The sequence below is a fragment of the Lycium barbarum genome, chromosome 5, assembly GCF_019175385.1.
Source record: "Lycium barbarum isolate Lr01 chromosome 5, ASM1917538v2, whole genome shotgun sequence".
Lineage (NCBI taxonomy): Eukaryota > Viridiplantae > Streptophyta > Magnoliopsida > Solanales > Solanaceae > Lycium > Lycium barbarum.
Window position 1 is genome coordinate 119,382,563 of NC_083341.1, and position 27,107 is coordinate 119,409,669.

Genomic DNA, 27,107 nt, shown 5'->3' on the forward strand with positions numbered 1-27,107 from the left:
GGTGAAAATGTACAGGCTTATTTTGATTTTTAAAAACCTTTGGGCTGAATTAAAACAAGCAAAAGGAGTAAGATGGCAACTTCACTTGATCTTTTTCAATTCAAGTCAGACTTTACTCATCGCTTCACTTCTTCGTCTCCAAAATCCAAGCCCGCCCCTGATCTAATTGGGAAAAGCTAATTTTGAACAACAATTTGCAATTTTGAAACCCTAATTTATTTGAAATCATTGTGTTTAGTATTTTTTTTTTTTTAATTTCTTAGTTTAAATATGTATGGTGAGTTTCCAATTTAGTCATCAGTGCTCACTCCGCTCCTTCTCCAATGGCGAACCCGAAATCCAAACCCCGACCCGACCCGAAACCTCATTCCCAGAACATTCTAGAACTTCTCTCCAATTTAAACCCTTCAATTCCTCAATTTCCCCCAATTCGTTCATTAGCAATCACTACAATCTCCGATTCACAAACCCTAATTTTCATCGGAACAGTCGCCGGTGACGTCATTTCACTCTCCTTAAACCCTAATTCCGGTGGTTTATCGCTCCGCTTACGTGTCAATATAATTGGTAAACCTGTAACTTCGATCCATGTTGTTGGAAATATTGGAAAATTAATTGTTTTATCTGATGGTTTTATTTATTTACTTGATTTGAATTCGCTCGAACCGGTGAAAAAATTGAGTCTTTTGAAGAATGTCAGTGTTGTATGTAAGAGGTTTTTTAGCAGAAATAATGACAGTTTGAATGGTTGTTTTTTCGCGGTTGCGGTTGGGAAGAAGTTGGTGTTAGTTGAGTTGGTTTTGAGTGGTTCACCTGTAATTTTGAAGGAAATTCAGGGCGATTTTACGGATGGGATAATGTGTGTGTCATGGGTAGATGAGTCTGTTATTGTTGGAACTAAGAGTGGTTATTATTTGTATTCGTATACGAGCGGGCAATGTGGTGTGATATTCTCATTGCCCGATTTGTCTGTGTTTCCGAGGATGAAGTTTTTGGCGAAGGAGTGTAAGGTTATGTTAATGGTGGATAATGTAGGTGTTATTGTGGATAGTGAAGGACAGCCTGTAGGTGGTAGTTTGGTTTTCGGGGAAGGTCCGGAGAGTATGGGGGAGATAGGGGGATATGTTGTGGTGGTAAGGAGTGGGAAGTTGGAGGTGTATCATAAGAAATCGGGGAATTGTGTTCAGCGAGTTCCGTTTGTTGGGGAAGTAGGTAGTAGTCCTTATCTTGTGGCTGATGAGGAGGATGGAAGAGGAAAGCTTGTCGCTGTGGCAGCAGGCTCAAAGGTACTCCCTCTGTCCCATATTACTTGTCACATTTCCCTTTTGGACGCCCCTTAAAAAATCATAAACAAAAGGTGTATTTTTACTACTTAACCCTTATCTCTCCTCAATAAATTGCACTCTAATCAATATTGGTTATTTTCAAGAACACTTAATATTAAGGTTAAAATGGGATAAAAATAACTAATTTCATCGTGATTTTCTAAAATGACAATATTTCGGGACAAGTATATTTAGTAACCTTGACAACTAATACGGGACGGTGGGAGTAATATACATTTGTTTTTATGATGCTGTGTCAAGGCTAGCTTGCTCAAAATAACATACTTGATAACTGTTAACTATAAAAAGTCTGCACTTTGACCATTTTGATAGATTCAACCATTTTGACCTTACTGTTACCATTTTACAAAACTATTTTGAACTCACCTGGAAAAAAAGGAAAAAGAAAATAGCTTGATCTATTTTGCTGAGGCGTGTGATGAAGTTTTGAAAGTAAATTTGCTCCGGGAAGGCCTCATTATTTGTTCTTGTAGAAGCATGTTCCCATTTCGTTGGATTCTCTTTGTCATTGGGTTGTCCATTATATGTCTTACAAGTAGTGCCGTCAATATGAACCCAATTTTCACTAACACCCCCCCCCCCCGCCCTCTCTTCTTTAATGGGTTGGTCGAGTAATATTGAAAACAGGTAAAATTTGGGTTCAACCCATATTTAAACCCTACAAAAATGGGTCTCCAGGGGTTATTTACGTGTCAGATTTTTGATTAGTGCTGTCATTCCTGCGATTTTAGAGGTCCTTGCTTCAGTTTTTTTTTTTTTTTTTCCAAGTTTGCTTCTGTACTTCTTTTTAAAGATCTTTGCTTCAACTTTAAAATAGTTTGTACTGGCATATTATAGGGGAGATCGGAGATATGCCATTATCTTTGAGGGTACATATACATCCAAGTGGTCTACTCCACCTTAAGAAGCAATTAGTCGTAGCTTTTTGCTTTCTACAGCTGAAACACAAATTCAATTATTCTAATCCGATTATATTGATTTGGATTTGGTGTGTAAAAATTTAGATCATAATTTTAACTGTAAAAAGTTAAATAGTTCTTCAAAAGACTGTAGCATCAAGTTTGAAAAATGTATGGTAATACTAACAGAGTAACAATGTATATTATTTGAATATATTAAGATATTTAATTGTGTGCAATGCGTCATTTAGAACAAGGTTGTTTTTGTATTCAAGCACACATAGATATTATATTATTGTTTATTCTACTCCTTGTCGTTCTACTTTCTGCTTGTATAGTGTTAGTGCCACCTTAGCTCGACCTTTATTATAGTGGCTGCGGTGAATAATGGTAGAGTAAGGTCATGTCCTCGGGTGGGTCAAGGGGTGGGGGTAGGAAGAGGCGTAATGGCGGAAAGGGAGCCGCTAGGCTGAGAATTGGGTCCTGGAACATTGAGACTGTGACAGGGAAGTCTATAGAGTTAGCGAAGATTCTCCAGAAGAGGAAGATCAACATAGCATGTGTCCAGGAGTCTAGATGGGTGGGAGATAGGGCTCGGGATATCGATGGGTTTAAGTTGAGGTTCTCAGGAGGCGCGAAGGGTAAGAACGGAGTTGGCATTTTGGTTGTCAGAGAGCATCGTGATCTGGTGGTAGGGGTAGGAGGGTGAACGATAGGCTGATGACTATTAAGATAGTAGTTGGAGGGCATACTTTAAACGTGGTTAGTGCTTACGCACCACAAGCGGGCCAGGATGAGGAGATCAAAAGGCGATTCTGGGAGGATTTGGACCAGGTTGTGCGTGGTATTCCGCACTCAGAGAAGCTTTTTCTTGGTGGCGATTTCAATGGTCACATCGGGATGACTGCTAGGGGTTATGATGATGTGCATGGCTTCGGGTTTGGTGATAGGAATGAGGGAGGTACGTTGCTATTGGATTTCGTGGGAGCTTTTGACTTGGTGATAGCAAACTCTAGTTTTCAGAAGAGGGAAGAACACTTGATCACCTTTCGGAGTACAAGGGCCAATACCCAAATTGATTACCTACTCTCCCGAAAGTGCGATAGACGTTTATGCATGAATTGCAAGGTTATCCCGAGCGAGAACCTCACGACCCAACATAGGCTCTTGGTTATGGACCTGGAGAGGAGAAAGAGGGTTGTGTTTGGTCAACCGAAGATTAGGTGGGATGCTTTGAACAAGGACAGTGCCCAGGAGTTGGGGGAGCGGTTGAGGACGTTGGGAGCCTGGAGGAGTAGCGGGGTTGCGAGCAGTATGTGGACTATGACGGCTGCTAACATCAGGGAAGCGACAAGAGAGATGCTAGGGGTCTCGAAGGGCTACTCTGGCAGACACAAAGGGGACTGGTGGTGGAACAGAGAGGTTCAAGATAAAGTGAAAGCTAAGAAAGCAGCGTATTTAAAGCTAGTTGAGAGCAAAGATGAGGAGGAGAATAGGACTAACAGGGAGCAGTATAAGAAGGCGAAGTTAGTGGTTACGGCGGCTAAGACTGCTGCGTTTGGATGCTTGTATGAAGAACGGGGGGAAAAAGGCGGGGACAAGAAGTTGTACAGGCTAGCCAAAGCAAGGGAGAGGGAGGCTCGGGACCTAGATCAAGTGAAGTGTATCAAAGACGAGGGAGGCGAAGTTTTGGTGGAAGATGTCCATATTAGACGTAGATGGCAGACTTACTTTCATAAACTCTTGAACGAAGAGGGGGTCTGGAGGATCGTATTAGGCGAATTGGAGCTCTCAAAGAGCTGCCGCGACTTTGGGTACTGCAGGCGGGTCAAGGTTGAAGAGGTCGGGGGGGGGGGGGTTATGTGTAAGATGAGCAAGGGGAGAGCAACCGGGCCAGATGAAATCCCGGTAGAATTTTGGAAGAATGTGGGTAGGGGAGGCTTGGAGTGGCTTACGCGGTTGTTGAATGTTATTTTTAGGACGTCGAAGATGCCTGAAGAGTGGAGATGGAGCACCATGGTCCCGTTGTACAAGAACAAGGGGGATATCCAGAACTGCAACAACTATAAGGGTATCAAGCTGTTGAGTTACACGATGAAAGTTTGGGAGAGAGTGGTGGAAGCGAGGATGAGGAAGATAGCATCTATTTCGGAGAACCAGTTCGGATTCATGCGGGGGCGTTCGACTACATAAGCCATTCACCTTGTGAGGAGGTTGGTGGAGCAGCATAGGGATAAGAAGAAAGACTTGCACGTGGTGTTTGTTGACCTAGAAAAGGCTTACGACAAAGTCCCAAAAGAGGTGTTGTGGAGATGTCTGGAAGCTAGAGGTGTTCCTTTAGCTTACATTAGAGCGATTAAGGACATGTATGATGGAGCCAAGACCCGGGTGAGGACGGTTGGAGGTGAATCAGAACACTTTCCAGTCAGGATGGGCCTGCATCAGGGGTCCGCTCTTAGCTTGTTTTTGTTTGCTTTGGCGATGGACGCATTGACGCGCCACATTCAAGGAGGTGCCGTGGTGCATGTTGTTTTGCAGATGACATTGTGCTTATTGACGAGTCGCGGAGCAGTGTTAACGCGAGACTGGAGGTTTGGAGACAGACCCTGGAGTCGAAAGGTTTCAAGTTGAGCAGGACTAAGACAGAGTACTTAGAATGCAAGTTCAGTGATGTGATTCAGTTAGAGGACGAGGACGAGGACTTGCAGCTGGATACTCAGGTCATCCCGAAGAAAGAAAGTTGCAAGTACTTCGGATCGATCATCCAAGGGAATGGTGAGATTGATGATGATGTCACACATCGTATGGGAGCGGGATGGATGAAATGGAAGCTCTCATAGGGGATGTCGTGCGACAAGAAGGTGCTGCCTATACTAAAGGGAAAGTTCTATAAAGTGGTGGTTAGACTGACTATGTTTTACGAGACGGAATGCTGGCCAATTAAGAAAGCTCATGTCCAAAAAATAAAGGTAGCAGAGATGGATATGCAGGCATACCAGGAGAGATAGGATTCAGAATGAAGTGATTCGGGACAAGGTGGGGTCCCAATGGTGGATAAGATGCGGGAAGGGAGGTTGAGATGGTTTGGCCATGTGCAACGGAGATGCGTTGATGCGCCAGTGAGGAGGCGTGTGAGGTTGGTAATGGTGGGCCCGAAGAGAGGGAGGGGTAGGCCAAAGAAAGCTTGGGGAGAGGTAATTCGGCAGGATATGGCGCTACTTCAGCTTACCGAGGACATGACCGGTGATAGGAGGGTGTGGAGGTCGAGTATCAGGGTAGAGGGCTAGTAGGGGGCCGCGAGAATTTCTTTTTCGTATTAGGAGTATTATTATCTTTGTTCACTCGCTTATTTTTTAGATCTCTCATATAGCTTGCTTGTTTCTTTCTTTCTTTCTTTCTTTAACGTCATTTATCTTATTATATGTTGCTATTCCTGCCTATTATTATTGTTGTCTTGGCACCTTTTCTTGAGCCGAGGGCCTATCAGAAACAACCTTCCTACCTCGCAAGGTAGGGATAAGGTCTGCGTATACTTTACCCTCCGCAGACCCCATCATGTGGGAATATATTGGGTATGTTGTTGTTGTTTATATTACTATATAATATAAGAGGGAATGTGAGGACTTTTGTAGTCCTCACAAGAGTTTCCCAAATTTTTAAAAACTTTTTAATTAATTACTTTTATGTCCTAATTTTATTTATTTAAGTAAATTTTTTGATTTTTTATTTTTAAGGTCTACTTTTCAAAAGTTATCGAACCTGGAGACTTTTGTAGTCCTCACAATAATTTCTAATTTTTTTTAAAAAAAATTAATTAATTACTTTTAGGTCCTAATCTTATTTATTTAAGTCAATTTTTTTATTTTTTATTTTTAAGGTCTACTTTTCAAAAGCTATCGAACCTTCTACCTCATTTTTCATGTTCTTTGATTTTCTGGTTCGTGCTCGATATCCGCATTTAAGCCCAATTAATCTAGATAATTAGCACTGTATCGCGCCTATTCGTAGGGAACGCTTCCTCCAAAGATTTTTTCCATATCCATGTTCGAACCCCTAATCCCTAATTAAGAGAGGAGCAGCTTCATCCGCTGCACAAGTTAAATTATGTATTTGTCTTAAAAGTTCATTAACTATGTATAGATTATTTATTTAGAACTAAATAACTTCAGAAAATTAGGATACATAAGTTATAAATGTCAAATTCTGGCTCCGCATTTGATTTGAAGTAAATAATTTTATCAAAATGGAAGTTAAAATATTAAAGCAGTGGAATGAAAATTTTGCTTTTATATAATTACCCACTTATGGGACTACAATGGGTATATGGTTGTTGTTGTTGTTGTACACTTGTACTAACACAGATTATATTTTTTTAGTTAAAATATCTACTTTTATATCTTGAGTTTGGGCCCGGGCTTAGCACGGGCCTCACATAAGCCCGGGCCTCACATAACTAGTAGTATAATAGATGAAAATTATTACTTTAGAAAAGAAGTAATTCTATAGCTATTGTCATCTATGCGATTGCAAGAAACTAAGTGAACATTTAAGCTATTTTGCACGAATCATGCTATATGTTTATGGTGTCGAGATAGAAGAATGAAGTAATGCTCTTTGTGCACTCTGATAGTTGAAGTAACACTCTTTGTGCACTCTGATAGTATGTTATACTGGTGATTTGGAATTGCCTACTATTTTTGGTGAGTTTTGAAGGTACTTTCATTGGATATTAATTGTTTCAATTGTGCAACTGTTTAACTAAGTTTATTATCAAATTTTCTCTATTAGCAAGAGTAATGCTAAAATTTCATAATTGGTAATGTATAAAATCTAACAAATAAAGTTTTTATAACCCCTATATAGGTGAAGCCTGTTTTGACCCTACCCGTTTTTGACCCTCTTAAATATGGGCGGATTGGGTTATGACCATTTTACTCGATCTACCCGAACCCAACCGCCCATTTGCCACCACTACGGTTACAAGCACAATGATTGTTTGGAAAAGAAAAAAAAAAGGAACATAGTAAATTTGCCTGATTAGAGCTTTTAGATTTATTGCTTATTCTGTTCTGATGGCAGGTTATGTGTTATCGGAAGGTGCCTTCAGAAGAACAAATAAAAGGCCTATTGCGAAAGAAAAACTTTAGGGAAGCAATATCACTGGTTGAAGAGCTTCGAAATGAAGGTGAAATGACAAGGGAGACACTCTCTTTCGTCCATGCTCAAGTGGGATTCCTTTTACTGTTTGACCTACACTTTGAGGAAGCAGTTGATCATTTCTTGCTTTCAGAAACGATGGAGCCTTCAGAACTTTTCCCGTTTATCATGCGAGACCCAAATCGCTGGTCTTTGTTGGTATGTGCTGGTGTATCAGTGATTGTCCTGTGCATGCACTTATGTTTCAATGCATGGATCTCCAGCTTTTATGGTGGTACTGGTACATGTGCTGATAAATCTACAACATGATCTTTGAATCAGTTATATATGTGTCAAGTTAGTTTCAGTTAGTCTGTCAAGTCTGCTCTTTTTCTACAGTTTTTTTCGTATTTGGTCTCTGATTCACTGCTGTTGGGCCCCAAGTCAAGTTCTTGGTGTCAAAGAGTGTCATTCAGTCATACTATATGCCTTGTGTAAGGAAAAAAGAGAGCATATCGTACTATATCTACTTGTCCTATTATATGTGTCAGTCTCTACCCTTTTCTTTTTTGCGCAGGAAAGGACCAAGTAGGTGCAGCCTATTCGTTTGTATTACTGCATTTTTAGTCTTGCGTATGCCACTTCTTTTGTGCGCTACTTTTATCACTTGTCATAAATTGTTGGATCTTTTTCCTTATTATCAAAAACAAAATCAGTGGAATCTTTTTCTAACTTACTGCATATGTTATTTAGGTCAATGCTGATATCCCGTAGCAGTTCTCAGTTATCCCAAGGGTGACAATGAGTACTGAGCTAGTCATGTTGGGGTTGTATCCTGGCATTCCTATCAACTTGGTCTAAATAGGAATTCCTTTTTTCACAATTTACTGCTATGCTAGTATTAACACTTTTTGGACATAAAGGATTTCCTATATTATGAAATTTATAAGCTAAATGCTTCGCACCTGCTTGGACCGTAGAAAATTTTGATCTGAAATACATACTCAACAAAGTGATTATTTCAACTGTTGTTTCTATTTTTGATGAAACAAGTAAAGTCATTTGATAGAAGGGGAAATTGTGTCCGAGATGTGTACAAAAGGAGAAAATCTCACACCAAAACATGATTCTTTACTAAGAGCACCTAATTTTCTATACTAATTGGTATCTACTGAGTGCTCCATTTTATCAGTTCCTCCTATTGCTCTTTGATTTCATTCTTTCCATATGGTCCACATAAGTGCCGAGTGAGGCACCTTCCATATTCTGTTTCTCTTTTTCCAAGATTTCGATCCTAGTGACATGCTTTAACACGGTCGGGCATCACCTATCATTCCAAATATGCTCCAGATTGCGCACCATAATTGGTATGCCACCGAACAGTGTAGCAATAGCTGAATCACATCTTCTCTGGCACATTTACACATGCACCACCAACCTATATAGACCCTTTTTTTCTTTCTTGTTGTCTTTTGTAGTTATTGCCTTGCGGTCAACCATGCAAAAGACTCCGGATTCTAAAGTAAACCTGACCTTACTAAAATATGCTATCTACTTGTATTATTTCATCCATAACAGAGAGTAGTTGAAAAATCTGTGAAGCATTTCTTTCGATACTCAAGTCCCATAATGCTCTCCCTTCTTGTTCCTTGAGTGTGTGAGCAATATCTTCCCTCTGTTAGCAGAGCATGCATTACGGAAGGGGAAATGTCCTCAGCAAATCTGATTCCAGAAGCGGACTGTGTCTATTTCGCTCTTCATGTCTAGCGTTGCAATAAAGTTTTCCCCAGCTTTCAATAGCCACAATAAACTATTTCAACCATTAGCTTGGATTCATTATATACGGCAGTCGACATGTTAAATCTTAAAACTTGAGACTCCTTCTTAGGTTAAAATTTCTCCATCCAAACGAACTCTAAAAGTAATTCAGCAAAAATATGATCCTCCAGCACATATGTTGGCCCTTGGTGTGTCTCACTTGATGTGTGATTCTCAAGTTGTGTTTCTTTCTCCTTTAAGAAAGCTGTCTGTATTTAAATTTTTCTATAATCTCACTAGAATTTGTCTTCTCAGGTTCCAAGGAATAGGTATTGGGGCTTGCATCCTCCTCCCTCACTTCTTGAAAAAGTTGTGGACGATGGCTTAACTGGTATTCAAAGAGCTATTTTCCTTAAGAAAGCAGGTGTTGAGACTGCAGCTGATGACGAGTTTCTTCTGAATCCACCAAGCAGAGCTGATTTATTGGAGTCTGCAATTAAAAACATGACCAGGTTATCTATTGATAAGGAGTATTATTTATTCTCTGGATTTTTCGTGAGTGATTCTTTTTCTTTTTAAATGACGGGTGACCAATCCAACTTGCATGCCATAAATCCAAATCCCCAGACAAGAATGCTATGAATAAGATTCGCGGAGCCGTAAATTCACTGAGGAACGTCATAATTACATCTATTGGTGGATATAAAGCCACATAGCAGTTCTTGAGTATATGTATGATGTATCATAGGCTGAGAGAGACTTTTTTTGGTTAAGCCCGTTAAGCAAAGACCATAAATTTTGAGAGACTTGGTTTTAGGTTTATGGGGTTGAGATGAATACTGCCAAGGATTTATGATAGAGATAAAGCTATGAATGACCCCTTCAAATGTTTTTCCCTTCCTTTCTTAGAGAAATTGTAGACTACAAGGTTAATTTCTTTAGTCAATGTCTTAATTTTCAAGTGTAAGTTCCAGTTGAATTGGGCTAAATGTCTCTCTTGTACCGTTATGCTAATATGTCAGAACATAGTTTTGGCATCGTCTTTGGTGCCTAGAGAGAAATTTAGGATGGAAAAAACTCAAGCTAATATAAATCTCTACCCTTTGGTTAACTGCATTTCTTTAACATATTTTGGTCGAGTATGTTTTTGAAGTTGGTTTATTTTGTGGGACGCCTATACGTTAGATTGCTGAACTTATTTATCTGATGTTTTATGTGCAATTTGGTTTTACTTGCCTTTGCCTATTCTGGTCCTTAGTCCTCTTTTATACAGGTATTTAGAAGCATCACGGCATAAAGATTTAACTCCTTCGGTATGCGAAGGAGTTGACACACTTTTGATGTACCTCTACAGAGCTCTAAATCGTGTTGATGACATGGAAAGACTTGCCTCATCCGAGAACAGTTGCATAGTGGTGTGTCTATATAACCTTGCCCTGTCTTGTCTAATATATGATTTATTGGTTGCTTTTTTTTTTTTTTTTTTTTTGGGTTGGTTGTGTGGGGAGCAAAACATCGTTCTTGTGTTGATGTGCTAATGCATGTGTTATCAAATACTTACTTTATCAATGGTGGTGCCCCGATCATCTTTCGCTCATTTTGATTATTTCGCCGGGCACACGCTATCTCCAACCAGCACGGTATCGGGTAACTTTACTCAGCAAGGCTTGGACACTTAGGCAGATAAGAAGAAATCACGTAGCGCTTTTTCGTCTCTGCTTTGGACCGTGATTTCTCATGGTTTACCTAGGGCACCCATCAAAATTATTTGTCACGCAAACCATAGGAATAGCTATGGTGCCAGTGGTATTTATTGGCATAAGGTGAAGTTATTGGTCTTACTAAGAGTTGATATAGTTTTTTTGATAAAGTAATAAAATTTTATTAAAATTGGGCTCAAAATGCTCATAACAAGGAGTGTACAAAAAATACAAAACTTACTCCAAGATATTGTTTTCTACGAACTACACCCTATCAACGATACATAACGGAGCTTCTTGGGTGTACCAAAAAGCTACAAGGGATAAGAGGCTACTCCTCAATTTTACAAAAGTTCACCCTCAAAAGCTTTCCTAATTTATTCTCTCCACACGATTCATATAAGTGCAAGTCGAGCAACATTCCACACCCCGCGTCTTCGCTTCATCTATCAGACTTCCCTTCAAAAAAACTTAATACTTTGTGACATTGGAAAAGGTATACTCTAGTGTGACAGGTTAAAAGAAAGTTCAGTTAAAAATTGAATAAAAAAACATTCTTATAATAGCTCTAAAATTTAGCATTAACCATCCCAAGGTTCCTACCATAGCCTTGATGCTACTTGACAATGTAGAACATGATCGACATCCTTACGCGAATCCTTGCACATAAAGCACCAACCGACATAAGTAACCTTTTTCCTCTTTATATTCTCAGTAGTAAGGATCATCCTTGTTACCAACCAAGTGAAAAAACACACCTTGCATGTATCTTAGGGATCCAAATTGATTGATATGGAAAGGCAACCTCTTTCCTCTTCAAAAGCTTCTCATAATGAGACTTTACGTTAAAGAACTCATTGTTCCCTGCCCCTATCTCCACCCATCTGGGCTATCATGTGTTCTGCTTTGTTTGTGAAGCAAATCGACCAGTCCTTGGAACTCTGCCGCCTTTCAGTCTTGAAAATTTCTCTGAAACCTCAAATCCAAAAAACACCTTATCCACCTCGTAGCCTCCCGAATCGTTGGACTGTCATCTCCTTTTAATACGAAATTCATTAAATGTATGGGAATGTAGTTCTCAAAGTATTATCCGCACTACCTATATCCCCAAAAGCTCATCCTCTCCCATCCCTTATCTTAAAAGATACATTGCCAATGAACTCTTCCGAACTATTCAACATGTTCCTACACAAACCACATCCATAAGGCATAATGACATTTTTTATCCTCCACCCCCTTTCCAAGCCCCTGTATTTTTCCCTATTACCTTCCCCTATGTTGCTTGGACTCTTAAAAAATGCAGACAAGTGCGTGTCGGATCTTGCAAAAGTAGTCCATATACATTTGAAGGATTCGACTCGGGTACGACAACATTTTTGGAGTGTTCGAGCAACATAGCCTCTCCAAAAGGTATGTTCTTCATTCCCAAATCTCTACAACCATATACCTAATAAAGCCTTACTGTTAACCCGTAGGTCTTCGACTGCAAGATCTCCCAGTATTTAGGAGTCATGACGATCTCCCATCGCACCAAGTTAAACCTCTTTGCCCCACCTGACCAGTCTCAAACATAACTTCTTTGGACTCTTCCAACTTCCTACGCTAGCTGGAGCTTGAAATAAAGACATGAAATATGCGGGGATGCTCGATAATGTGCTCTTAATAAGCACTTTCTTTCCCCTCTTCGATAAATGTCTTTCCTGTCATCCTGCAAGCCTCTTCTCTACCCTCTGAGCTTGTTTCTTGCACCAAGTGGCAAGCCTAGATAGGTAGTGGGAAAGCTCCAACCTTGCAGTTGAGAACCTTTGCTAGCAATGTAATATCCTCCCCTTACCAACTGGTATGATTTTTCACTTTTTGAGATTGATTTTGAGTCCTGACACCGCCTGGAAACATATTAAGACGTGTCTCAAGTATTCTAATTGAGTTCTGTCCGCATCAGAAAATACCTGAGTGTTTTCTGCAACCAACAGATGTGAATCTCTCATGGTCTTAACCACTTTATTGACCGCCAGGTCTCACCCTTAGTTGCATATCAAACACTTATTTGTTACGCAAAATCTAGGAATGCTATGGTGCCAGCATACTTATTAAAAGGTTTTTCTTGGATAAGGTAAAGAAATGTTTGTATGTTGACCTTTAGGTGTGTAGTTGCTGTCGCTGCTAGTAAATAGTTTAATCTTCACGTTGGGATCTGGTATCTTCTTTGAAGGATAGCCATAAAACTTAAACGGACAGTGCAGGAGGAGTTGGAATCGCTGCTGAGTGAATCTGGGCATTTGCGGACACTTGCTTTTCTATATGCCAGTAAAGGGATGAGCGCAAAGTCTCTTTCAATCTGGCGTCTGCTGGCTCGAAATTATTCATCAAGCTACTTGAAGGATTCACATGGCGCAAACCACTTACAAGATACCATAAAGGACATTTCCTCTGATCAGGAGACTGCTGTAATGGAGGCTTCAAAAATTCTTGAGGCATCATCTGATCAGGAGTTAGTACTGCAACATCTAGGATGGGTATGATAATTCTTTTTTGATTTGTAGGGCTTTCTACTTTCGGCCTGCTGATTGAGTGAAGTAGTTTCCATTTTAGATTGCAGATATCAACCAGCTGTTAGCTGTTCAAGTACTTGTATCGGAGAAAAGAACAAATCCACTCCCACCAGGTATGTCTTACATGGTATTTAGTGATGTTCTAATTGCATATCCATCTGCAAAAACAGCTCTTCGATAGTACTTGGTGTACTTTGAGCTCATGCAACTCTTGTAAGGATGCTTCCCTTTCAATGGTTCAAAAACTAAAGTCAGATAGCCGTCTAAATATCTCCCTCCCCTCGAACTGTAGTGCAATTTGAGGTTGAATCCTTGTCAGAATTGTGTTTTTTGTTAATCTCTGCAACATTAAGAAAATTGGGTGCTGTTTATATCCTCAGAGTATTCCATTTGAGATGAATACATCACTTATATATGCATGTGAAATATTTTTGTCTTCTCTATCTTTACCAATATTTCTAGAAAACATATCTATCCGACTCAACAAGGCCATTAAAAAACTGTAACCATGTATAATTGACCGCAATCATTTCATATGCCTTTGATATATTTTAAATATCAATTTGTGATTTATAGTACAACATATGTAGTTACCAAATATGTAAATTTTATTTCAAGAAACTTAAAGATTCCATATCCGAATTCACGGTCAAATTCAAAAGTTTGACTCTCGAAATCCGAACAGTACCACATAAATTGGGACCAACGATGTATCTTTTAATTTCAAATATATCAAAGCAGGTTGGGGCATTCATCCAAGTAAAAGAGAAAATAAGAGAACCTGACAACTTGCACTTGTAAAAGACTTGTATTTAAGTGAAGGTAGGAGGGCGCACCCATTATCCACCGAGTTTCGAACGATGCGTCATTGGCCCTCGGAAATTTCTCGGTTAAATAAAAAAGTAGAAAAATAATAATTCTCTTTTTCTATAGTTGGTGTAAGTAACTCCCTTTATCCCATTTTATGTGGCACACTATCCTTTTTAGTTTGTCCCTAAAAGAATGATCTTTCTATATTTAGAAGAAACAATTTAACTTTAAATTTTCCATGTTATACTCAATGAGATGATTTATATCTACACAAATATCTATTGACTTGTTTTTTGGGGGATGAAGTAAAAGATCTCATTGATAGGCATCAAGAAGATGCAGAAAATACAAATAAGAAAAAAAAAGATATATGTCAGCTCCAGTACATATACAACAATTATACTAGATTCAGGGAGCTAACAATATCCAAAAAGCTGGTTAGAGATATTTACAATGCTAAGACTGCTCAACTAAGCAAATCAAGTAGACGACTAGCTTTAAGATCGGGGTTTTGGAGTTGTTGAGACTCCATCTAAACATCTGCGACTCTCACCAAAAAATAGTAGCAGATATCAACTCTCCATAAACACCAGGAGAGAGAGGGATCTTTGATTTTCAGTGGCATGACCAGTTGAGTCCAAGAATAGAAAGGACCATGCTCCAAATGTCAGTTGTCAAATTACACCAGGAGATAAGGCATCTTTGATTTTCAGTGGCATGACCCAATTGAGTCCAAAAATAGAAAGGAACACGCTCCAATTTTCAGTTGCCAAACTGCAATGAAGAAAAAAGAGGGTTGACAGATTCTCTATGTTGTAGGCACATGTATCATCTATTGATAATCTATCTGTTCCTTCTGCTAAGATTGTCCTGAGTGAGGCAAGCTTTCTATGACTTGTTTCAGCTTTCTTTCTTAAACTTTCTGCATAGTTAAACCGCTACATAAATTTTGACAGAGGGGGTGTCAGTTTTTCTGGTCGGGTAAAATTAAAAGATAAAATTTGAAGTATCAAATTACTTTCTTCGCATATACTACTATCAACTAAAATTGAACTATCAAATTTCTTTCTTCACATATACTATCAGCTTATTTACTTTTAATGACTATGTTTAGCATGCACATTTTTTCTTTTGCTTGTTTGTAGAATGTAGTGTCTTCATTGAGTGGCATTCTTCTAATGCAAGCCTTCAATCACAGATGAAGTGATTGCAGCTATTGATCCCAGAAAAGTCGAAATTCTACTAAGGTCAGTGATTTTATGATTTTACTCGCCTTTCACTTTTTTTTCAACCTGCTTGCTATCTCTCGCCTGAACTGAAGATTGGTGGCTAGTGTAACATTGCATGCAGCTTTTGACTGTACCCTGGTTCCAGTTTTATGCTTCCATTTTGGACATTGCTAACTTATCCGTCAAGAAGAATGTAGTTTTACCTTTTCTTCCTCCTGTTAAGTGTTAAAGAGTCGTTTGAGCTAATGAGTGCTGTATCATGTTGCGAATGATAAGTAGCTTGTTTTTGTCCTGCCCTGCTGCCCCCTTGTTCTGATAGCAAATGCATATTGTAGACTTAACTGAAAACTGTCTGATTGAGAATTAGGTGATAATGTTCGTGTTTGCGGTTGACATGAAGGATATGATGGAGATGAATCTGGCAGGAGCTGCAGAAAATTTAAAGTTAGAATTGCCTAAGAATCTAGTCAGTGCTTCACATCGTCTATTTTCTAGACCTCAGTCTGTTTTCAAACTGTGACTAAGTGTATCCTTTTTTAGTCTTATAACTTGCTAGCTTTATCTTACTCGCCAAACCCATTAGAAAGCCGAAATCTTTTAGTAGATCAATGATCTTATAGTGTAAGCACGTTTACTTAGAAGCACCAAGACCAAACTATTCTAGTACTGGGGAAAGGTTTTAAGATAATACTTCTTTAAAAAAGAAAATACTTAATTTTCTTTTGAAATTGAAATTATTAAAACTTGGAAATTTTCTTAGAAGGTTCTACATAGTGTGACTTAGGTGGTTGTTAACTAAAATACGGCCTTTGAGTAATTCATAAGGTGAGATGTATGCACTAAATTTATGGTTTACTGTTTGACCTAGTATGCGCTTGAATGAATATGTCTTATTCATCTTTTGGCTTCTTCGTCAAGTTGGCTCATAAACTTCTAGATCTTTTTAGTACAAGCCTATATCTTCACAGTCGCTCCTTTCATCAATTAGCTATTATGTGTGTAAGATGACTTGAAAATTCACAATTGTATACAAATTGTTTCTCTAAGGGCAGAATAGTCTGGGAGACCCTTGTACTTAACACTTTTTGACATCCCGGTGTTTATACTTTCATGTTTGCCAACTGAACCCCTCTACCCATCAAAACTGAGCATTTTAAACCCCTCTCATCCTATGTGGCATTTTTTAAGGAAGTGCGTGTGATACACTCGTTTAAGGAGCGTGAGGCCTATTAAAAAGGCACCAACAACCATTTTTTTGGTGTCATCTTCTTCCCCAATGTTCATCCTCCATTGTTGAACAAAAATGAGCTTTTTTCTTGGCTTTTCTCTCTCTCTCTCTCTCTCTCTCTCTCTCTCCAATTTTTTCTGTCCAATTCTTTCTCCCCTCTCCTCCCCTATCTTCTTTGTTTGTTTCTTCTCTCAAATCTGAATCTTTACCATGAACATAGAATCCTATGGCCAATATTCCAAATCTTCTTTAGAAATTCAATTATAAGACCTCTTTGTAGAAGGGAAACCCATCAAAATAGCAAAAATACCAACAAACCAAAAATGGGTCAATCAAAAGATCTTCAAAAATCACCACACCTCAAAATTAACCCATAAAGGATTTTGAAATAGAAATCATGCGTCTTTTACCCATTAATACTTCCAAAAGATTTGAGTTTTTTGAAAAAATTTAGCCTCAAATTTTAAAAATCAAACTAGACAAACTTTTTTCCAAATCAGTTAAAAGAAGAAGAAAAAAACAGTGATTATTCTCCCACTTTTCTATCTGGACAAAAATGGACCACCAAACTTCTTCTCCACCACCTAACGCCTTCAGCCATGGAAATGGACCATCAAACTTATTCTCCAATGTTTAGATCTGCACAAAAAATTTAATTTTTTGTTTCAATTTGGTTTCTTCATTCCTTTTAATTTTATTTCTATGATATATAAAGAGGAAGAATTGGAAGGGAAGAGGAGGAAGAACATGAAGAGAGAGAAACAAATGGGAAGGAGGAAGAACGTGAGGGGACAGAGAGAAATCAATGGGGAGGGGATTAATGGTTGAAGTTTTTTTTTTTTTTTTAATTATTTGATTTTAATTAACTTTTAATTTTCCATGTGACATGGCATCTACACATTGTTACTTTTAGACGTGGCAGCTAGCGTGGAGGCGTTTAAACAACACGCACCATGAGCAGATCGAAAAAGGGTTTAAAATGCTCAGTTTTGATGGGTAGAGGGGTTCAGTTGGCAAACATGAAAGTACAAACACCGGGATGTCAAAAAGTGCTAAGTACAGGGGCCTACCAGACTTATTCTGCCTTCTTTAAGTAACAACACAAAAAGGCTAAAATAGCTGGTAGAATATCCTTAAATTGCATTCAATCACTCCTTAGCCTGGAGCTGGATAAAGCGAGTAGCATATAGCATGTCGAACTTCCTATCCTTTTTTTCTCAATTTGTTGGCTATTTTTAATTATTTTATCATAACATCGGTGTTCGCACGATTTGCGTACCTCGACTATTTCACCGATCTGCTATCTCCTACCAGCACATGTACGGGGTAATTCTACCTGTCAAGGCTTAGGCTGATGGGAAGAAGTCAACAACAACAACATACCAGTGTAATCCCACTAGTGGGGTTTGGGGAGGGTAGGATGTACGCAGACCTTACCTCTACCTTTAAGGGGTAGAGAGGTTGTTTCTGATAGACCCTCGGCTCAAAAGAAAAGTAACTGATGTGGGGAATGTAGAAAAGAAAAGGAGAAAACAAAATAGCAAATGTACAGAACAAATGTAATAACAAGTATCAATACACATTAGCGAAAAAGAAACTACGCGACTATCTATATCATACGACTAAAAATACACTAACACTCGGTTACCTACTAATCATCTACCTTAATCCTCGACCTCTATATCTTTCTATCTAAGGTCATGTCCTCAGTCAATGACTGGAGCTATGCCATGTCCTGTCTAATCATCTACCCCCAGTTCTTCTTTGGCCTATCTCTACCTCTCCTAACTCCTGCTATAGCCAACCTCTCACACCTTCTCACTAGCGTATCCTCGCACCTTCTCTTCACATGTCCGAACCATCTCAGTCTTGCTTCCCTCATCTTGTTCGCCATCGAGGCTGCTCCCACCTTGTCCCGTATAACTTTGTTCTTAATCATATCCCTCCTAGTATGCTCACAGATCCATCTGAGCATCCTCATCTCCGCTATAGTCATCTTCTGAACATGGACATTCTTGACTGACCAACATTTTGCCCGTACAATAAAGCTGGTCTAACCACCACCCTATAGAACTTACCTTTAAGCCTTGGTGACACTTTTTTATTGCACAATACCCCAGAGGCGAGCCTCCATTTCGCCCACCCCGTCCCAATACGATGTGCGACAGCAGCATCAATCTTCCCATCTCCTTGGATTATAGACCCAAAATGTTTGAAGCTTTCTCTCTTAGGTATGGCTTGTGTCTCAATCTTCACTTCCACCTCAGCCTCATACGTCACAATGCTGGACTTGCACTTGAGGTACTCTGTAGTCTTGCTTAACTTGAAACCTTTTGACTCTACGGCCTTTCTCCACACTTCCAGTCTATCATTAACTCCACTACGCGTCTCGTCAATCAATACTACGTCATCAGAGAATAACATACACCACGGCACCTCCCCTTGTATATTCCGTGTCAATTTGTCCATCACTAATGCAAAAAGGAACGGACTAAGGGCTGATCCCTGGTGCAACCCCATCTCAACCGGGAAATGCTCCGAGTCACCTCCCACTGTCCTTCAGTGGCGGAGCCAGAATTTTAAATAAGGGGATTCAAAAATATAAAAAAGTAGACAAACGAAGAAGTCAAGGGGGTTCAACATCTACTATATATGCATAAAAAATAATTTTCACCTTGTATATACAGTGTAATTTTTTGCCGAAGGGGGTTCAGCCCTTACTAGATCCGCCACTGCTGTCCTTATCCGGGTTTTGGCTGCATTGTACATGTCCTGAATAGCCCTAATATAAGCCACAGGTACACCTCTAGACTCCAAACATCTCCAAAGGACCTCCCTACGAACTTTATCATATGCCTTTTCTAAATCAATGGCCACTATCTGGCTGATGGGAAGAAGTCATTGGATATTAACCCTGGTTTCCCATTGTTCTCATCCACTTACTGACCTGTAAGTCCTGTCCTAGGGTGCCTAATTGGTTTGACAATATAAGCTTATAAAGATGTATCTCTACATTTTAACGAAGGATTTAGCTGTCTATATGTTTCTTTGAATTAACCGGAAGCTTTACCATGCAGATATCTCCAGTGGTTAATTGAAGATCAAGACTCCGGGGACACACGGTTCCATACAGCTTATGCACTCTTGCTTTCTAAATCGGCACTTGATGCTAATGAAAAGGAACACGCTACACAAAATTCTGAATATGTAAACCAAAAGGAGATGAATATCTCAGCCCGTGGAAACAACTCAATATTTGATACTCATGTCAGAGAGAGATTGCAAATATTTTTACAGTCGTCTGACTTGTATGATCCAGATGAGGTTCTTGACTTGGTTGAAGGATCAGAATTATGGCTTGAGAAGGTCAGTAAGAAATTTAGACGCTTCATAGAAATAATGGCCTGTGCATCTCTGCTGGTTTAACAGCTTGAACCGCTCTGATTCTCCTTGTGAATTGTAATTCTTGTGTTATTGATGGTTTCATTACAGGCTATTCTTTACAGGAAGCTCGGTCAAGAAACATTAGTGCTTCAAATTCTTGCCTTGTAAGCACATAAATATTTGATTATTTCTTGGGTACATCACAACAAGCTTTATAATAAGCAATTAACAACTAAAAAGATGTTCTGTTTCCCAAATGTGGGCAATGGATGGTTGACATGTTCTTCTGCCGCTTTACATGTGAAGCCCCTCACTTAAACAGGAGAAAATATTTTAAAGCTTAGTACGCACATTGTTGCTAAATATGTATTTTATAGTTGAATCTGCAATTACTCTGAATAAGATGATTATCTGTGGGGTTGTAATTTAAAGTTGTGTTCGTCTGGCAGGAAGCTGGAAGACTGTGAAGCTGCAGAACAATATTGTGCTGAGATCGGTAGGCCAGATGCTTACATGCAGTTAGTACAATCGTCTCTCATTTGTTTCTTAAGATTATTGGTCTAGAAGAAGTTCTCTAAACCTTTTCCTTTCCTGGTCTCTTCTTAGGCTGCTTGAAATGTATTTGGAACCCATGAATGGTAAAGAGCCTATGTTCACAGCTGCTGTGCGCCTGCTGCACAATCACGGAGAAATGCTAGACCCTTTGCAAGTTTTGGAGGTACCAAAACTTATACTTCTTCCACTTTATTGCTTGTGTAATGGTCAATGAGGAGACAAAAGCCTTGTTCTGCCCCTAGGGCTTTGGTTTAGTGGTAACATTACGACGTGTGTGTGTCGGTTAGGCACATATCACAAGTTCAAACCATGGAGCAGACAAAAGTCTTTATTTAAGTGGAGAAGGGAGAGGGGGTCCATGATCTACCGAGTTTAGACCTGTATGCCAGCTGGTCCTTGGGAATTCTTGGTAAAAAAAAATTAATGGTCAGTGAGGAGAGGAAATGTGAAGCAAGCTTGGAGAACAAGTAACTACATTTTACTTTACTTGAATATTTTATCGTCTATGGAGTGTAAACTAGCAATTCTGTTGGTGCTTTGGAGGGAGAGTAACAGAAGAGCATTCAAAGTGATGGGGTGTGATTGTGCACGGATTATGACATCTCTTTTGTGTCTAAATTTTTTGTGCACCTATGAGGTCCCTATCAGTATAGACGATCAGATTTCTTTCGTAGGAAACAATACTTTTGTGTAGCTTCTCTATTTTTGCTATACTACTTGGTTACAAGGTTTCATTATCCCAAAACCTCAATAAAATACACCTTATCAAAAAATTATTAGTTTATCCACTGTCTCATTTCAAGTAACATCATTGATTGGGCTGGAAGATCAAAAATCTGATTAGTATTTATGGTAGGAGAACCTCTCTCCAAAATTATGAAATAAAAATATGGTAGAAGAGAAATAAAGTCATCCTTGAAATTTATTTGCAGGGAAAAGCATCTCATCGTGCATTAAAGTAGATATTTTGATGTTCAATCTTTTACTCTTGAAAACTTTAGATTTTTGTGGTCTTTGTTATTTTTGTGGGTCGTCTCTTGTCAAAACTGGGGACATGTTCTTTAAATTCGGAAGATTGGAGTATATTCTTTTTTCATTGGGGAAGTTTAAGTTTTCCCATCCTAATTTTATCTATTGGTGCATATTCAGTCACCTAGAGCATTACAGATTAAAAGTAGTGTCATACTTCCTTCCTAATATCTAATCATACATCTTGTAACATAATGATACCATTTTTTGGATATGATCTTTTAGTATTGCCTTTTCTACTGTGAAAGATGAAGTTTGAGTTTTGTTTACGGTGATTTTAAATTATCAAAGGCCAAAAAATGAATCGTATGTTTCACATGACTTGATAAGTCTACTTGTGTTCAGGTTACTTTTTTCTAGTTACTGGGAAGAATTGATAGCTGGATCTTCCTAGTTTCATTTGTCAAGTGTTCAGGCAGGACATGACTCACCTCCAAATTACCGAGGACATGACCCTAAATAGGAAGGTTTGAGGTCGAGGATTAGGGTAGAAGGTTAGTAGGTAGCCGAGTTGATGTAGCAACTCTATATGTTGTAGGCTTGTAGCACCTTTATGTGGGAGAGATAGGGGGCTAGTCTCCTCTTCTCCTCTCTCCGTATTAGTAGTATTACTATTTAGTAATTGCATAGCATCTTTTACTTCATTTTTATTTGTTACCTGTTGCTTCATTGGTTGTGTTTATCTTGCCACTTTATTGCCGATATCTTGACCTGTTGTTGGTACTGCGTCGTTGAGCCGAGGGTCTATCGGAGACAGGCTCTCTACCCCACAAACGTAGGGGTAAGGTCTGCATACATCCTACCCTCCCCAGACCCCACTTGTGGGATTACAACGTGTATGTTGTTGTAGACAATGCTATATTTGTATGAAATATTTGTGCTGTTTGAAGGGAACCAGGTGATGAGAAGGAAAATAACATCTATTTAGCTCAAGTTTCTTTATGCAAAGTCACTAGAGATGTCAATGTTACTCATTCTGAGTTGGGGTTTCACTTTGCAGAGATTGTCACCAGATATGCCCCTTCAGCTTGCTTCTGAGACAATATTAAGAATGTTGAGAGCTCGACTTCACCATCATCGTCAAGGCCAAGTATGTTCTAATCTTATTCGAAACTTCAGCATGAATATCGCTGCAAGAGTGAACTTACTGCTCTTGAGCAGCACTTCTCTTGTGCCAATTGGCATGACGGCTTCTCCTTTGTGTTGACTCATTATAGTATGTGCCCTCTTGAATTGGGTCCTCTTAGATGCTTGGATAAATCGGGCCTTACATGATATGCTAAAGGGCGCAAGGCTGGTCGAGATTACTTCCTAAAGGCAAAGCGACTAACCTGGCCAGCTTAAACATGCTTTTGACAGCTCTGGATGACCATTTTTTTTGGGAAAAGGGCCAAAATTACCCCTTAACTTTGGAAAATAGTTTATCTATACCTTTCGTTGTACTAGAGGGCCAATTATACCCTTACCATTATACTATGATCTAGATATACCCTTATGTTAAACGGCTTGCCACGCGGCATAATCCTACACACCCAGCCCATTTCTCCCCCAAATAATTTTTACCCACCAACTTAACCCGACCCAAGTATAATTTTTTCACCCAACCCATTTTCTTTTCTCTTTCTTACTCTCTTCTTCTTCCTCCATGTCCACCATCTCCGATCCCTCACCCCAGCTCCTCCATGTCATTTTCTTTTTTGTTTTTTTTGTAAATGAAGGTGAATAAATATGTTTGAAGGGTGTTTTTCTTTAAGTTAATTTGGACAGCGAACTATGTGAGTAAAAAGGTGAAAGAATGGTCAAATTTGGCATTTTCAGTGTATAGGATGAATTGAAAACGAGAAAAAGAAACATGGGGTATATTTTTGATGACTTGACTAATGTTATTATCGGTGATGGTAGTGGTGGCGGCAAATATAGTGTTTCCCGACGAGCTTTGGCTGGAAAAAATCTTCCGGCGGCCTTTTTCGAATCTCCGTCCCTCTTCTATCTTCTCTCTAAAAGATCCCTTTCCAAAATCAAAAACTAGAAATGAAATGTGGATAGATAATCACTTAATCCTCCTCCCCCACCACCATTGTTTCCGACGTGCACCAATATTTTCCGGCGAGCTCCCTTTTTTTCCGATCTTCTTCATTTTTCGGTCACCAAATCCGCATCTAATCTACCTATAAAATAGTTTATCATTTTTTATTATGTGTAATGTTAAACTTATCAAGCTATTTTCAAAGAAACAAAAAAACAAAAAAGAGAATGACATGGAGGAGCTGGGGTGAGGGATCGGAGATGGTGTACATGGAGGAAGAAGAAGAGAGTAAGAAAGAGAAAAGAAAATGGGTTGGGTGAAAAAATTGTATCTGGGTCGGGTCGGGTTAAGTTGGTGGGTAAAAAAATATTTGGGAGGGGGGAGGGGGGGGGGGATGGGCTGGGCGTCTAGGATGATGCCACGTGACAGGCTGTTTAACATAAGGGTTATATCTGGATCATAGTAATACGGTAAAGGTATAATTGGCCCTATAGTGTAACGAAGGGTATGGATGAACTATTTCCCAAAGTTCAGGGTATTTTGGCCTTTTTCCGTTTTTTGTTCAGGCCAACTCTTGAAAGGCACTTCGCTTGCAAATCCTGATAATAGTCAATCTCTTTCCATGAACCACTTATTTCGGCATAGTAATCAATGATAGTCATCTCACCTTGCTTAAAAAAAGGGGCAGCCCGGTGCACTAAGCTCCCGCTATGCGCGGGGTCCGGGGAAGGGCCGGACCACAAGGGTCTATTGTACGCAACCTTACTTTGCATTTCTGCAAGAGGCTGTTTCCACGGCTCGAACCCGTGACCTCCTGGTCACATGTCAACAACTTTACCAGTTACGCCAAGGCCCCTTCAAGTCATCTCACCTTGCTTAATGGCATGAATTCGAATTGCAATGATCTGAGGCTCAGATTTGAGCATCATTATCCTTGCGAGAGTAAGTGCACTTAGTTGAATTCCAGATCTTTCAGCAGTATCAAGAACTGAATACTGCTTAGAGATTTGGGGGTGCATAGTATTCAATAAGCCATGTCATAACAGGTGAATCTCGGAATCTCATAGACTATTAGACGCAATAGGTTTTTTCTTCTTTCCATTAATATGACCAGGCAATTTTCTATATTTAATATACAGCAAACAAGACCTTGACCAAGCAAGAAACACACCAGCCCCATCTGATTTCACAACACTGAATGATTCTCCACTGCCTTTGCATCCCCGTAGTTTTAATAGCACTTCAAATCAGAAAATACAATTTCCTAGAACTCTAGAAGGAAATTATCTTCATTCAGTCCATTAGAGAAGAAAAAACTTAAAAGATTTGCCGGACGGACCTGTCTCTCCGGAAGCCTAGCTCTATTTATCGGAAAATCTAAAAACTTGGTGGGTAGGCTTTGAATCGACTGGCAAGGTGAACCCAAGCAAGGAAGAATCTCGAAAAATTCTGCTGGAAGTAGCCTTTGCGGACAGCTTCAAGGAGTGAAAAAACTCTCATCTCTTTGTGAAAAAAGGAATCCTAATGCTGCGAGGAAGAAACTTTTTTTTTTGTTTGTATTTCAGTATGTCTCCACATCCCATGATAAGGGGTATTTATGCAAGTGAATCCTTACTAATTAAGAAGGAATCAATTATAATAAAAAGAAATATTCTGTTCCTATAATTATGCTAGGAAAAGAAAAAACAAAGTGTCCTAAAATTATGATAATTAATTACCACAACAAAAAATATTTAATGTACTTTGCTCATGGCATCTGTTGATATTTGATTCTACAGATCATCCATAAGCTATCTCGTGCTTTGGATATTGATGCAAGTTTGGCAAGATTTGAGGAAAGATCACGGCATGTTTTGATAAATGCCGACAGTGTCTGTGACTCTTGCCACGCTCGACTTGGAACTAAACTGTTTGCGATGTATCCAGATGATACCATAGTCTGTTACAAGGTTCGTCATGTCTTCATTTAATTATTGAAAAACATCACTTTCTAGCTTGACATGGACTTTTAGCTTGATTGGGAGGTTTTGTTGCAGAAACTCTTTCATCCGTAAAGACTGATTTTACCCATTTGACCTGCTGCCTGAAATGTTGCGTGAAAGGATAGGGAGACTTTAAAATTTACAAGGTTTATTGTGCTAAAATTTAGTTCTTGATCCTGTGTAATGCTTTTATCTGCAGTGCTTTCGTCGTCAAGGTGAGTCAACCTCCGTGTCAGGTCGTGATTTTAAGAAAGATATTTTATATAAACCAGGTTGGTTAGTGACAAGGTGATCCTACTAAGGACCTGTGAATTTGTTTGGGATGATCCAAGCATACTGACTTTGCTTTAGCACTCCCTATACATGTAAAATCTTAATACGTCTACAGCTCATTTCATAAGAACCCACTACACGGCCATAGTTGATTATGATGTGGTTCTGATGTATATTAGAAGACACAAAAGAGCAAGACGCCCTTGGCTGGTTCTTCGTCCGTGCATACTCATGAGCACACAGCACTGGATCTAAAAAGTGATTTGTAGTGCACTTGTGCTAAGGAGCGACGTGTTTTTGAATTTACATCTCATGTCGTTAGGTTGTGTAATTAAGCATCATCCCTCAGTTCTGGAAGTCATCAGCAAAATTCTATAGCAATTATGTAACTTTGTATTCTGGTGAAGATGGAAAAATGTCTATTGCCGGAATCTTGTTGAAGAATCTGGAGCCTTTGGGTAATGTTGATTATCATTTTTCTCCAAGGCTGTTATATTTTTTTTAGGGTAGCTGATCGGCTCTAGGAACAGATTGTATATAATATCATCTTTCTTCTCGGATAAACGTTGTTCTTTTTGTATATTATCCTGAGGAAATTGAATATTGTATCTTTTTAAAGTTCGTGAATGTAAAACGGGAGAACGTGAATAAATCAATCCTTTGCTTGGGAACGGGAAATGAAAAAGAAAACTTATCTTAGCCCTTCCTTTGTTTTGATTCAACCCATAGGCATTGAAGCATCCCAATATTTATATCGACAACATAAAAATGTAGAGTCACAAGGGTGATGGTTCTGTTTCTGCATCTCATTAGGAGCGGTTACTTAGTAGGCGTTTGGCCATGAGTTTTGAAATCATGGTTTTAAACCCTAAATCATTCAAAAAGGTATAATTTGGGTGTTTGAAATCATGGTATCAATTTTTTAAAATATAAAATTTAATCCATAAGTTTATATTTGGTAAAAAAGACTCATAAATTGGTAGATGTTTTTAACAATTATCCCTAACAATCATTTACCAATCTCATTAACTTCTACTAAATTTTATTTATGTCTACCAATCTTTTAATTTTGTAAAAAACGACCAATAGTTTAATTTTATTTATTGAACTAAAATTTGGTTAATTAATGTTGTATTTTTAGAAAGGTCTTCTGGTATTAATTTTGAGCTGGTTGTTATGAGTTAGCATATTAATTTTGCT

General features: G+C 39.0%; 1 protein-coding gene across 5 annotated transcripts; it reads left to right on the plus strand.

The window, feature by feature from the left end:
• Window positions 1–26,563, plus strand: LOC132641266 (vacuolar sorting protein 3). 5 transcript variants are annotated; one of them, XM_060358189.1, is made up of 14 exons: window positions 5–1,286; window positions 7,325–7,600; window positions 9,455–9,651; window positions 10,413–10,554; window positions 13,083–13,355; window positions 13,432–13,504; window positions 15,400–15,448; window positions 19,736–20,024; window positions 20,151–20,206; window positions 20,492–20,560; window positions 20,649–20,760; window positions 22,627–22,716; window positions 25,431–25,601; window positions 25,834–26,563. In XM_060358189.1, exons 1-14 carry the CDS (start codon window positions 324–326, stop codon window positions 25,924–25,926), a joined length of 2,853 nt encoding a protein of 950 aa, XP_060214172.1. In that variant the 5' UTR covers window positions 5–323; the 3' UTR covers window positions 25,927–26,563. The 5 variants fall into 5 exon arrangements, 3 of the variants coding, with proteins under 3 accessions (XP_060214173.1, XP_060214172.1, XP_060214174.1); XM_060358190.1 differs by lacking the exon at window positions 22,627–22,716 and having other exon boundaries at window positions 2–1,286; XM_060358191.1 differs by lacking the exons at window positions 5–1,286; window positions 7,325–7,600 and adding an exon at window positions 7,635–7,682.
• Window positions 26,564–27,107: the final 544 nt, after the last annotated feature.

Coding starts and splice junctions, on each gene's coding strand:
- LOC132641266 (XM_060358189.1), top strand. CDS start 324: ATGGCGAACCCGAAATCCAAACCCCGACCCGACCCGAAACCTCATTCC. Junction 7,601..9,454: donor CAAATCGCTGGTCTTTGTTG/GTATGTGCTGGT, acceptor TTGTCTTCTCAG/GTTCCAAGGAATAGGTATTG. Junction 25,602..25,833: donor ATACCATAGTCTGTTACAAG/GTTCGTCATGTC, acceptor TTTTATCTGCAG/TGCTTTCGTCGTCAAGGTGA.